The sequence below is a fragment of the Hemibagrus wyckioides genome, linkage group LG06 (genome assembly GCF_019097595.1).
Source record: "Hemibagrus wyckioides isolate EC202008001 linkage group LG06, SWU_Hwy_1.0, whole genome shotgun sequence".
NCBI classification, from domain to species: Eukaryota; Metazoa; Chordata; class Actinopteri; order Siluriformes; family Bagridae; genus Hemibagrus; species Hemibagrus wyckioides.
This window is the reverse complement of record NC_080715.1, coordinates 4,610,027-4,624,832: the sequence shown is the minus strand read 5'-3', so window position 1 is coordinate 4,624,832 and position 14,806 is coordinate 4,610,027. Positions and strand designations below refer to the sequence as shown.

The 14,806-nt window shown below is 40.1% G+C and overlaps 1 protein-coding gene across 2 annotated transcripts in view; it reads left to right on the top strand.

Moving 5' to 3' along the window:
* The window catches only part of hibch (3-hydroxyisobutyryl-CoA hydrolase), a 38,819-nt gene extending 25,988 nt beyond the window's left edge, over positions 1–12,831 (top strand). Inside the window, exons 8-15 of one of the 2 annotated variants that reach the window (XR_009204757.1) lie at positions 4,497–4,642; positions 6,530–6,616; positions 7,421–7,479; positions 9,716–9,797; positions 10,640–10,759; positions 12,099–12,132; positions 12,275–12,448; positions 12,572–12,831. Coding sequence is in view for 1 of the 2 variants with exons in the window: in XM_058392126.1 (XP_058248109.1) it covers positions 4,497–4,642; positions 6,530–6,616; positions 7,421–7,479; positions 9,716–9,797; positions 10,640–10,759; positions 12,099–12,132; positions 12,275–12,390 (644 nt within the window). In the remaining variant the exon portion in view is untranslated. Of the gene's footprint in view, positions 1–4,496; positions 4,643–6,529; positions 6,617–7,420; positions 7,480–9,715; positions 9,798–10,639; positions 10,760–12,098; positions 12,133–12,274 lie in introns of both variants that reach the window. The other variant, XM_058392126.1, reaches the window with a different exon arrangement.
* Positions 12,832–14,806: the final 1,975 nt, after the last annotated feature.

The following is a 14,806-nucleotide window of genomic DNA, read 5'->3' as shown; positions in this document are numbered from 1 at the left end:
AATCCTCCCCCTGATTGCTTCTACATATCCCCGCCTGATGTCGAGTCATGGTGTCCACCAGGGGATGGGAAAATAATCGATTTTTAGATGGATCAGGATTCCTTCTTAAACGATTCTGCATCTGTGCCTGAAGCCTAATAATCAGACTCTGATGCAGGACAAGATGTTAATTTTCTTAATTCTAAAAAAAAGCTATAAAATACTTTATCTCTGAAGAAGACGAATAAACAGACTGCGCTGTGATTTTCAACATTTGTTCAAATTAGTGTGAGGTTTAGCATCATTTGTTTGAACGTGTATTTCTGTTTAGCAAATTTAATCACATTTAGCTGACTCATTTAATTTAATTCATTATTCAGTATATAATTATAACTATGTATAGAAGACCTTTAGCCCAATTAGTTTCTGAACAGATTTTACGTTTATTTTTTGTTTTTTTGTCTGTTTGTTTTCATTTCATTTAACTTAAGTTTTTTCTAGTTCTTTTTTGTTTTCCTCTTAAATTTGTCATCATATAAATGATATCTTCTTAGGGGTCCAAGCACACTCAAGTCACAAATTGATATCATGATAATTTGGTCAATAATTAAATCAAAAATAAATAAATAAAATCATGGCTACTATCAGCCAATCAGATTTCACATGTAGGGTTAGGGAAAGTGTTAGTTCAAGTGGTTAAGGCTCTGGGTTGTTCATCGGAAGGTCCGGGTTCAAGCGAGCTGCCACTGTTGGTCCCTTCAGAAAGGCCCTTAACCCTTACTGACCGCTCTGACCCCAACCTCCAAAGCTATATAAAGCCTTCTTCTTACTTTAAGCATCATGAAGAAGCTTGAATCATCATGGAATAATACACTGATCAGCCATAACATTATGACCACTGAGAGGTGACGTGAATAAGACTGATGATCTCATCATGGCACCTGTTAGTGGGTGGGATATATTAGACAACAGTTTTGTTGTTTGAACATTTTGTCCTCAATGTTGATGTTAGAAGCAGGAATAATGGACAAGTGTAAGGATTTGAGCGAGTTTGATGAAGGACCAAATTGTGATGGCTAGACCACTGGATCAGAGTATCTCTGAAACTGCAGCTCTTGTGGGGTGTTCCCGGTCTGCAGTGGTCAGTATCTATCAAAAGTGGTCCAAGGAAGGAACAGTGGTGAGCCAGAGTCAGGGTCATGGGCAGCCAAGGCTCATTGATGGATGTGGGGAGTGAAGGCTGGACCGTGTGTTCCGATCCAACAGACGAGCTACTGTTGCTCAAATTGCTGAAGAAGTTAATGCTGGTTCTGATAGAAAGGTGTCAGAATACACAGTGCAGGACAGATCAGAAAAAGGCGGACCAACACAATATTAAGCAGGTGGTTATAATGTTATGCCTGGTTGGTGTATGTTCGTCTATAGGCTTTTTAGTCTTCTGTTTTGCAAAGGAGATTGAATCACCACATGATCCTGTATTTCTATGAGGGTGAAAAATGTAATCAAGACATGAAATACATAAACTGACACCAAACTAAATCTAGTGGCAAATTGTTGTGCATAGTTGTGTTCAATTCCATAACAGAAATTTTCTGCTGCTTCTTATGTGTTACTTGAGCCCTGTATAGCCTCCTGATGATGTCTAGCATTATGTAGTTCCATATCCAGGTTTATCTCCAGCACGCCGTTTGGATTAAAGTGGAATTGTGGGACAAATCCAGTGAGTGACCAGAGCATACACAACATAATCTGCATTTTATGAAATTGCATTTGCAGCCTGGAATTAGGTCAGACAGTCTAATCCTCATATGGTGAGAGGTAGGGGGGAGTGTCAGTCTGTCATCTGTCCTGGCTTTCACTCTACTGGGAGATTTCTTTAAGTTGCTGTATATAAGGATATATGCCACATGATGGAAATGAAAGAAACGGCATTTAGTCGATTTGAAAAAAGAATGTCCCCGACTCAGATTTGTCTCCCATCAATTCCCAGAATAATGTCCTATTCTTGAAAATGCCAGGAAATTGGACACATGCTCTCATATCACAGCTGTAGCTTTTTGTTAGGTAATAGGAACTGTGCATGTCCTCGCAATTATCTGAGAAGCTACGATCACGAGTCACTGTACAACCAGCAGACGTCGTGTTCCCTTATTTAACTCCATCGATTCACCAAAAGCACAAGATGCACTCTAAAGAGACACAAACGGACGAGGAAATGAATCCTAATTTCCACACTGTGAAGGATTCGAGAGCGTTCTCTGCTCTAGGCGTTGGCCGTCTGGATTCAGTCCAGAGCTGGTGGACGATCGAGATCCTGGCGTTCGGTTTACTGTGAGAATAAACACCCAGCAGATGGGACCACCTCAGCATTTTGTCTGCATTAGGTCTAGATAAATATTAATAATGGGATCTTGTTGGTTTATAGAGCTGAGGAGGCTTTGAGCTGGGCGAGGTTTATTTCCTCTTAGGAATTGAAGAATGTTTTAATGGACGAGATTGAACTCATCATCATCCATCGTCCATGGTAAAGATTTTATAGGATGATAAAATCGAGTCTCTTCACATGACAAAGCAAACACTTCTTAAATGGTTCAACAGACAGTTATTATGAATTCAGCCATATAAAGAATTTGTATTATGAAACAAATTTTCCCATAAGAAATAACGTAAATGCAGATAATCCGTTCCAGCCACCCAAAAATATTCCCAATACGAGGCGTATGTAAACTGTATGGCTGCTTACAAAGAACTGACCCAAGCCAAGCATTCCATGTCAAGGGTCCTCACAGGAAGTCGTACCACCAAGCTTGGGCTAAAAAAATAGAACAGACCACCCACACCACCAATCTGTCAACAAAAAAAACACCCAAAAAATCACCTAGATTTTGAACGCATGGCAAAGGCAACGTTGGTATCGTGGGTTGACTCTTTCCAAACAGCTTTCACTGACTGAAAAAAAATAAGTAAAATTCGTAAACTCGCTTCGCTTGGCTTTCCACCGATGATAAGTTTTAAACGGCTCCCAGACATATGTACAATTTAGCCGGCGTTCGGTTCGATTTGTGCGTATGCTGAAAATGCTTCGTATGCCGAGGCAAATTTCCTGCAAAATTTAAATCCTTAAGGCGAAATTCGTAAGGGAGGGCATTCATATGCCGAGGTTCCACTGTACTAATAAATCCCCATAGTTGGTTCTGGGTTAGAGATGATCGTCTAAGGTATCAGGAATCACCGATAGATTCCACTTGTTGTAATGGTTAGTAAATTGGACTGTTTAAATGGCAGAAAAAATTTCTACAGCTACTTTCACTATCAGCTTTCCATGCAAACAGATTCAAACAGATTCATACAGGCAACACAGTGGTTTAGTGGTTAGCACTGTTGCCTTACAGCAGGAAGGTCCTGGGTTCGAATCCCGGGTTCAGACAGGCAGGGGCAAAGTTTACTCCGGTTTCCTTCCACAGTCCAAAAACATGTACATTAGGTTGATTGGTAATTCTAAATAGCTCATACTGTCTATATATGTGTGGCCCTGTGATGGACTGGTGACCTGTCCAGGGTGTACCCCTGCCTTTCCCCAATGTGTGCTGGGATAGACTCCAGCAGATCCCCGTGACCCTAATTAGGAATAAAGCGGGTATAGAAAATGTATGGATGGAACCATGGCAGCAGCTATGCTAATCACAGCTAGTGCCAGGCCTGTAAGGACTGCACCATTAAACCCAAGTAACAAAGATAGAAAACAGAATTAGGGGCCAAGCACCAAAGTGGCATTTTATTTCTTATTTTATGTCTTATTATTATTATTCTCATTATTATTATTATTCTGATTATTATTAATATTATTATTATTATTATTATTATTATTATTATTATTATTCTCATTATTATTATTATTCTGATTATTATTAATATTATTATTATTATTATTATTATTATTATAGTTTCCTCCAATTTCCTCCTTTTGGTCATGCCTAGTTTAGAGTGTTCCCTGACTTTAAGTTCCACCAAATTAGAATTTTTGTTATTAGATCCAAGATGTATGGATCACAGCATGATCATCACAGACCAAGACACTGGCACAGACCAAGACAAACAGAGCTTTTTAGAGTTTTAATATTCAGAATGGTTTGTTTATTTCACACGAAGGAGGTCACGGCATGTCTCGGACATCAGCTTGTTGCGTTGCTGTCTAATTTATCTGATCTCTCGATGATTTCTGCTCTACTGTCAACACTATGTGGTGCTAAGTGCTTGGCCCCTTAATCGCTTCTTGCAGTAATATGTTATAAAATCTGTGGTTTTTTATTAAATAGTTAATAGTTTGACCGTAAATTAAACCTTTTCTCCCCAACAATGAGTTTTCTTTTTATACACAGAGTGCACGATTGAATATTATATTTAACACAGTATCAGAATTGTTTAAAAGTACAGATCTATATGTAATAGTTATGAGTGTTAGAAATTAGCAAGCTCCGCCTCCTTCTGTGTGCCCACTCTCTGGACGGTTTGTACAGGATTATTTCCCGATGTCGGTGGTGGCTACTTCCTGCCGAGACTCCAGGGAAAACTAGGACTCTTCCTCGCCCTGACGGGGTTTCGGCTGAAGGGTCGAGACGTGCAGAGGTCAGGAGTCGCCACACACTTCGTCCAGTCAGAGAAGGTAAGACCTGCTCAAAGTTAGTACTGAAAACAGATTGCAGGAAAATGGTGTGTCATTTCACACCACTGAAACTTTATCACCGTCTACCAACACCAGCCTTTTAACTTTTGGTCAATTTCCTAGAGGGCAGATGAGGACATGGCGTGGGCAGAGTTACTGAGTCAACATTTTCTCTAGCCAGTTAGCAGGAAGTGGGCGGGGCTGCAGACGCCAGCTGAGTCCTGGCACAGAAACCCAGGCTATGTACCCAGGGTGCCAGTGTTAATGCTGACGCTCTGGCACCTCCACAGAGAGACAGAGTGCTGTATAGAACAATGTCCAGGCCAAGGACAGACAGAGTGCTAGCAAGAGATACACCATACAGAGCAAGATAAAAATATCGACTCAGGCTTTAAAGCTTTATTCCTCATGTCTTTAACGTCAAGATTTCAACCAGCACTGCTACGTTTACAGAATAACAACAAGAGAAAGTTATGAAATCATGTCCTTCTTCACTCCTCACTTCTTTCATCATTTATAAACCACAACCTGCTGTTTATGCTGTTCCTGCTCCGTAGTAACCCAGGAGCTGTGCTCATAACATCGTTATAATGAGGCATCATGATCGCTGTATCTGTACGCTTCTTCCCAGCCTGTTTGTTTAGACATGATTTATCTTGATTTCATGTTTCAGTAAACTTTTTTATATCCACTGTATCTAACAGCATTCAGATAAATTCACAATGGCTGAGTTTATTGAGTGATTTATATTCTCCTTTAAGAGGATGCATGGACATGAAAGACACACAGTTTTACATCCTGGTGGACTTTTGACCTGTCTGTTAATTTGATACAGGTGTATAATAGTCAGCTCATTGATGATAAATACAGATGTTTACATCTGCAGGATTAAAAGCGACGCTCATTTACTTTTCTGGCATTTGGCAGACGCCCTTATCCAGAGCGACTTACACTGAGCAATTGAGGGTTAAGGGTCTTGTTCAGGGGCCCAGCAGTGGCAGATTGGTGGACCTGGGATTCAAACTCACAACCTTCTGATCAGTAGTCCAACACCTTAACTACTAATCCCTGTTCACTACTCATGGAATGACAGATGGACAGACGTTCTGGCTCTGCACCGGACTTTCTGCAGTCGTCGTGACTGGTGTCATGAGCTGCATCTGAAATCCAAAACTCTAATCCTACATTTAAACGTAATTAGAAATCTAGAAAATCCAGAAAACAAAGCTTTCTGAAGGTTTGAAAGCTCCATGACTGGCTCCATGACTCTGCCAGGCCAGAATAGTGTTATATAAGCAGTAAGCTGTCATGTTCAGTTCTAATTCAGCCTCATTTACTCTTTTAGTGTAAATTTCTGTTAGATTCACAGACGTATAGCTGATTAACAATTAGCCACACCCACAAAACTCCATAAAAGGCAAAAAGCTCCCAAATAATTATAGGTGCAGTGTCTGCTAAATTTTCCAATAAAGCAGCTCAGCCGCTGCAGAGCATTCGCTACCATAGACACACACACACACACACACACACACACACACATTCGCCACCATAGACACACACACACACACATTCGCTACCATAGACACACACACACACAAACTGTAATTTATCTGACCTCTCAAAGATTTCTGCTCTACTGTCATCACTAAGTGGTGCTAAGTGCTTGGCCCCTTAATCGCTTCTTGCAGTAATATGTTTTAAAACACACTACTCTTACTCTTACACCTTTTATTTATATTTCACTGACTGATTTCTCAAAATGTGTGATTTAAAGTGATAAAGTGAGTTAAACTTGAGAGCGTAGATCATATATTAAATAACGTTCAATAAATGAGGCCCACTGTGTCCAGACAGGAAGTGTTTAAATTCCCGTTTGTCTGCTCCCAGCTCTCGGCTCTGGAGAAGGATCTGACGGGTCTGAAGTCTCCCTCGACCAGCGACGTGGCAGCGGTCCTCGACTCTTATCAGGAGCAGGTGAGTGATGGAGTTTTATTTTGTTTACTTCCCAAACACTCACAGCTCCTCCACCCGAGTGTTTGTGTACACGTAATCGTTCACCATGTCCTCGGTACACACTGGTGGTGCTAGTGAGGTTTTAATAACCAACGTGCTCCGGCTTATCCGAGTTCAGTCTGGTTTATTGGCCCAATCAGGCAGAGTTTATGATGTTCAGCACTGCACATTTCTGTGTATGTGAGCTAGAGACTCATAACAGCTCTGATGTCATACGCCTTTCCTGCAATGTCTGTCAGGGGAAACACACATTAGCATTCAGACACTCCGCACTGTTCTGCCCACACACACACTTCAGAGTAACGAAGTCTCTGAACCTTCTCAAGCTACTCTTTTTTTTAACATATTTCTGATCTTATTTTACATTTAAAAGCTGTGCCTTCTCAATGGATTCCTGTGCACTCGGGGTATCTATTAGAATATAAATGCAGTGAACATTTCCTGTGTTGTTATTCCGGAGCACTTGTGGGGTAAAGGGTTCATTATCACTGGCATGCTCGGATAGACGGAATTAACGGGGCTGCACTAGACAAAACTGAAGCTAATAAGTGTGTGTGTTTAGATTAGATTAGATCGAACAGCTTATAGACGTCCTAAAAATAATCAGCTATACAGAATTACTGAAAAGCCATGTCATATCATTTCATTTAATCATTAAAGCAGAATCGTAACAGGATGTTTTGTGTACTCGAAAACAAATTGTTCAGAAAGTGAAAGAGCAGAATTGTTATCCTCGTTAGTTTAAACCTCGTCTCATGTCCATAGAGCACGCTGGACGCCGAGAAGCCGTTTGTCCTGCAGCAGCACACAGACGCCATTAACAGGTACGGTTACACTCACACTCTCTCTGATAAAGATTACTTGTATAAGTGAAGAGTATGTAAATAGTACTCTAAATAAATGTATAAATAGTGTTTACAAATGGTTCAGATTAACCCCAAAGATAGTGAATAAATATATTTAAATAAATCTTTAAAATCTTCTGAGAAATTCCATCAGATTCAATTCAATTTTTGTCTCAGAGCAGTTTTAAAGAAGTATAGAAATATCAAATAAAAATATGGTTTTATATAAACCATGCTAACTAACTGGCTAAGAAATTGTGTGAAGACTTTTATAAATGGAATCAAAGACACGCCCACTTTTCCATGTATGATTTTAAACAAATACACATTTCTATTTAAAACACATGGGCTCAAAACATGCCTCTTTTTTATGTATAACCTTAAAGACATTGTATGGTCTTAACAATACGCCCACTTTTTTTTTTACATATGGTGTTAGACACACCCACCTCCCAGGTACTATGGTACTTCAATACATGAACTGTGTACTATACACTGTGTAGGATCTTAAACACACACTTATAATCACATATATGATCTTAGACATGCCCACATTCACATGTATTATCTTACACGCCCACATTCATATGTTTGCGTTTAGACACGCCCACATTCATATGTATGATATTTGGCACGTCCACATTCATATGTATGATCTTTGACACGTCCACATTCATATGTATAATCATAGACATGCCCACATTCATATGTATGAGCTTAATCATGCCCACATTCATATGTATAATCTTTGACACGTCCACATTCATATGTATAATCTTTGACACGTCCACATTCATATGTATAATCTTTGACACGTCCACATTCATATGTATAATCTTTGACACGTCCACATTCATATGTATAATCATAGACATGCCCACATTCATATGTATAATCATAGACATGCCCACATTCATATGTATGAGCTTAATCATGCCCACATTCATATGTATAATCTTTGACACGTCCACATTCATATGTATAATCATAGACATGCCCACATTCATATGTATAATCTTTGACACGTCCACATTCATATGTATAATCATAGACATGCCCACATTCATATGTATAATCTTTGACACGTCCACATTCATATGTATAATCATAGACATGCCCACATTCATATGTATGAGCTTAATCATGCCCACATTCATATGTATAATCTTTGACACGTCCACATTCATATGTATAATCTTAGACATGCCCACATTCATATGTATGATCTTAGACACGCCCACATTCGCATGTATAATCTTAGACACGCCCACATGCATATGTATGATCTTTGACACCTCCACATTCATATGTTTGAGTTTAGACACACTCACATGCATATGTATGATCTTGGACACGCCCCCACATTCATATGTATAATCTTAGACATGCGTACATCCATATGTATAATCTTAAAGACATGCCAGTATTCACTTGTATGGACACACCCACTTTTTCCCTGAGTCTAGACTCAGAGACACACTCACTTTCCAGTGTATGATCTGTAAGAAGTGTAAGACACTTTTGCTTTCTGGTCTTAAATACACACACACTTTTTACTTTCCTTTGATATATGAACTCACACACTTACATTTCCAAGTATGGTCTTAAAAATACACATACACACACATTTCCGTGTCTGATCTCCGACACCCACTATAGCCATTCCATTTGTGACCTCAGAGACATGTCCACTTTCCCATGTACGGGCTTAAAGACACACCTATTCAGAGTCACTCATGTTTCCATATATGGGCTCAGACACGCCCAGATTCCTTTGTAAAATCTTAAAGACATATCCATTAAAAGTCACTCATATTTCCATATATGGACTTAGAGACACACCTTCTTTCTACCGGTCGATTTACTGTTATTACCATATATGGATTTTCATCTCTAGTTTCTAGTTTGCATTTATAAAGGACACACACACACACACAAGTTCAAACCAGGACACACAGTGGAAAGTGTTTCAGTCCTAAAATACAGTGCCACCCCTGATCAAAGGACCAAAATTATCAGCAGTAATCAGACCACAGATAGCTGTTAGCACGATAAAACAAATGCTGGCGGTTTGACCGGACAAAATATTAACTAATGATCAAACAAACTCCACCTTTACATGTTACACTCGCACCTTGACACGTGGTTCTTCATGCTATATGTACGAGAGCATCGACCTGCTGCTGTTCTCCTCACTGCTTCATCTTCATTACAGGCTATTTGAAGGCAGCAGTGTGGAGGAGATCCTGGAAAAGCTACAGAAGGAACAGTCTGATTTTGCAAAGAAGCAGGTGGAGGTGCGTTTTATGGACACTCACCTAATGTTCAGCTAACACACACCTAATGTCCAACACAACACTTCAGTCTGTCAATGAAGGAGTAGCATTATTATTCAGTATTAGCATAGATATAGACATTATTGAATATCTCTTTCCAAAACCATGAGTATTAATCTGGAGTCATTTGCCATTATAATCCACTCTTCTGGAAAGGCTTTCCATAGATGTTAGAGCATTAGTTAGATCAGACTCTGATGTTGGGATGATGATGAGGCTCCAGTTCATCCTAGTTCAGTAGATCGAGATCTTCCACTCTCTCCAACCTTAACCTCCACACCATGTCTTCGTGGAGCTCAGGGGCTTTGTGCACAGGGGCTTCGTCATGCTGGGTTTGGGATTCTTCCAGTGAAGGACCTTGGGATGGGGATGTGCTAGATTAGTGATTAAGGTGTTGGACTACTGATCAGAAGGTTGTGAGTTCAAATCCCAGGTCCACCAAGCTGCCACTGCAGGGCCCCAGAGCAAGGCCCTTTACGCTCAGTTGTGTAAAATGAGGTAAATATGTTAGTCACTCTGGATAAGGGTTTCTGCTAAATACCAGAAATGGAAAATATAATGCTACAGCATACAGAGACATTCCAAACAGATGTGTGTTTCCAACTTTATTTGGGTGTGATGGCCAGGGGTGCACATACTTTTGACCACACAATGTACAAGAATATTGTGCTGAAGCAGGAACCCAGAGTCCGGTATCTAGAGTGACTCTGTGACGCTGAGAAAGGAAAGACGTGAGGAGGAGGATGAAGGTTTGAGAAAATGAGATCTTCAGTATTATTAATCGAGGTGTTGTGGTGATGTAGACTTTGTCGAAGATGTCCCCGACATCACTGAAGCTCACCTTCAGACAGCTGCAGACGGGAGGTGGTCTGAGTCTACAGGAAGTGCTGGTGATGGAGTACAGACTCAGTCAGGCCTGTATGGTACGTCACATCTGCTCACGTCACGTCGTCTCTCTTTGTGCTGATGTCTAATAACCAGGTGTTTCATTATAATCAGACGGTTTTCTCCTAATAACTCGTTTTGGTGTAACGAGATCCTTAAACCAGAAGATGTTTACTGATAACAGATCCTTTTCCTGCAATAAAGTGAAGCTTAATAACGTGACTTTTCTGGTAATAACGTGACGCTTTTCTCATAATGATGTGACTTTTCTCGTCATAATGTGACTCTCTTCTTGTAATAACGTGACTCTTCTCTTAATAATGTGACTCTTATAGTAATAACATGACTCTCTTCTCGTAATAACGTGACTCTTTTCTCGTAATAACGTGACTCTTCTCTTAATAACGTGACTCTCTTCTCTTAATAACGTGACTCTTCTCTTAATAACGTGATTCTCTTCTCGTAATAACCTGACTCTCTTCTCGTAATAACCTGACTCTCATCTCGTAAGAACGTGACTTTCTTCTCAGAATAACACGACTCTTTTCTCATAATAACGTGACTCTCTTCTATTAGTAATGTGACTCTTTTCTCTTAATAACGTGATTCTCTTCTCGTAATAACGTGATTCTCTTCTCGTAATAACCTGACTCTCTTCTCGTAATAACCTGACTCTCTTCTCGTAATAACCTGACTCTCTTCTCGTAAGAACGTGACTTTCTTCTCAGAATAACACGACTCTTTTCTCGTAATAACGTGACTCTCTTCTATTAGTAATGTGACTCTTTTCTCTTAATAACGTGATTCTCTTCTCGTAATAACCTGACTCTCTTCTCGTAATAACCTGACTCTCTTCTCGTAATAACCTGACTCTCTTCTCGTAAGAACGTGACTTTCTTCTCAGAATAACATGACTCTTTTCTCGTAATAACGTGACTCTCTTCTATTAGTTATGTGACTCTTTTCTCTTAATAACGTGATTCTCATCTCCTAATAACGTGACTCTCTTCTCGTAATAAAATGACTTTTCTCGTACGAACGTGACTTTCTTCTCAGAATAACGCGACTCTTTTCTCGTAATAATGTGACGTTTTTCTTGTAATAACATGAGTTTTCTCCTAATAACTTCACCCTCTTCTCATAATAACACATCTCTCGTCTCGTAATAACATGACTCTCTGCTCGTAATAATGTGACTCGTATCGTAATAACGTCACTATCTTCATCTAACAATGATCATTTGTTATTTCAAAAAATACTCTTTAATAAATTAAAACTGCCTTGATTTTTTCATCAGCCTGCTAGTGAACCTTATAAAACTGTTCCCTTTTTACTTGGTTGTCTTTCTTGGCTTGTTGTTTTTTGCTCGTTTTGCAGAGAGGACACGATTTCTACGAAGGTGTGAGAGCTGGTAAGAGTTTATTTTTATTATTATTATTATTATTATTATTATTATTATTATTATTATTTGAAGAGACTGATTTTTATTTCATTTCTCTGTTTTATTTTCTGGTTCCATGCTGCACGTTTTCTCCCCTCTGCTGTGTTTGCAGTGTTAATTGATAAAGATCAGAGTCCTAAGTGGAAACCGGCGACTCTGGCTGAAGTCTCGGCGCAGAGTGTGGAGGAAAGCTTCGCTTCTCTGGGAGACAAAGATCTCAAACTGTGATCACCACAAAGCAGAAAGAATCGTCTGTAGTGTAGCCAGGAACCCGAGCAGACGTACTGTATGTTCTTTCTTTCTTTCTTTTTAAGACTGTAATAAACATAAATCACACACAGAGCTGAGGAGTGTCTCTGTAGGTAGAAATAAAACCTGGCCGTCTGATCCCATGATATGTGTTGCTTAGACGTGAACGTCATGCATCCTTTCGGTGATTAGGCTGTAAAACGTCTCTACATCACGTCTCCTGTGACTTCTCCACGAATTTCTATATCCTCCGAACAAATCCTCCATGACCGCCTTGGCTCCTGAGGAAAACGTCCATCTCTGCGCTGAAATCCGCGGCTTGAAGCGACTGACAGTTTCGACCAAATGCCTTCAATTTGACCACGAATCAATCTGTTTGCATCATTTCTCCGATCATTAAAGAACATAATGTCTTCATGACCTTTCGTTTGTTTTTGTTTTCATTTGTTCGTCAGCTTTCACTTCATTTTGAAGTCTCTACAATCAAATAAATCATGTTTTTTAAACGTCTGAGAAATCCAGACATTTATCCAGGATCATTTATCCAGTATTTATGAATATGCATGGTTATGTAAATCAGGACCGCCCCCTACGTCCTTCTGCCTTCCCATATAGTCTAACATGGCTAACATTATCTTAGCTAGCTAACCTTACAGCTAGTAAACTAGCTCACAGTGTTGTCTTATTTTCGTCGTTATTTTCAGTGATTTTATTATTTAACAGCATCCGAATCTGTCCAAATATAACATCACCATGACAACCAGCTATTTTTTTTTTTGTTCAAGTCATTGTCATACGCACAAATATCGTCTTCGTTTGTTCGTTTCCACGGATGCTGAAGTAGAACTAACGGTAAAGTACTAACGGTAAAAATATATCGTGCAGCACTAACATAAACCAGTTAGCTTTAAGCCTGGTTTATTCTTCCACATACAGGAGCACTGATGTTGTGAGCAGGCGTAGATCACAGACCGTCTGTCACGTACATCTGAGGGATTAAATGTGGCGTCCGCTAGAAGAAGGATTCCTGTCTGTCAGCTTTCAACTATAAAAAATGTTTCGGTTTCACCCACAAGCAAGCCGTTACTCCTTAAACATCCTGCTGTCCTCGTGATTATTGTCATAAGCCGTGTCTCAGATTGAAAACTCTGACCTTACCTTCATAGTATCTACTGATCTGAAGACTGGACACAAGGTGATTTCAATTCAAACACAAACTGCTTGAAATCTTGTTCTTGCTGCTCTGGAGGATGTGCTTCACAGACTATAGGATGTGCAGCAGACATCTCGGATGTGGATATAAATATAATCCAGGCTTGACTCGCACATTTTCAGCTACTATATTATCATCCTTTAATAAGGGATTTGATTATGATGTATGGTTTAGAGGCAGTGTCACTGAGACAGAGACAGGAGTCAGAGCTGGAGGTAGCAGAGCTGAAGATGTTGAGGTTCTCTTTGGGAGGGACACGGTTGGACAGGATTAAGAACGAGTACATCAGAGGGACAGCTCATGTTGGACGTTTGGGGAATGAAGTTAGGGAGGCCAGATTAAGATGGTTTGGACATGTCCAGAGGAGGGAGAGTGAGTATATTGGTAGGAGAATGTAGGACATGGAGCTGCCAGGCAGGAGGCAAAGAAGAAGGCCAAAGATGAGGTATATGGATGGAATAAATTAGGCTATGAAGCTAGTGGGTGCAAGTGTTGAGGATGCAGAAGATAGGGATAGGTGAAGAGAGATGATTCGCTGTGGAGACCCCTGAAGGGAAAAGCTGAAAGAAGAAGAAGATTATTTGTGACATCACAAGCTGAACGTAGATCCGACTCTCAGAGCTTGGACTGTAAATCCTCAGAAATCCGGTTAATGAATCAGTCCCTGGAGACGGTGAGGGATTTTGTCTGGCATGCGACAGAGCTGCTAATCTAATGACTGAATTGCCGGTGAGATGAGCCGCTTCCCGACAGCTAAAGCAGAACCGGGGCGGAGAAGCAGCTGACACAAAAACACTGGTTATAGCTTATAACAGGACATTCTCATAAGTAGCTCTGTTTCTACATGAAGTCTAGACTCTGTTTTAAGCAGATCAAAGGGGGGGGGAGTCCACAGCATCACATCATCTCATTTATTGAGGGTTAAGGGCCTTGCTCAGGGATCCAGTTTGGTGGCCCTGTCTCCCCCCGTCCCCCTGAATGCTTAAAAAACAGGATTGGATTGTAAAAACTAGACCATCTGATCTGGTCTGATTTGGTCGATATCAGAACAGCGCATTTCTATTCATTTAGTGTCTGATTAACGAGAAATGATGTTATAACGAAAAATAGATAGCTGAAGAAATAAGACAGGTTTGGAAAGGCATTAGTTCATTTTATTAGCATCACCTTCATCTTCTGTGA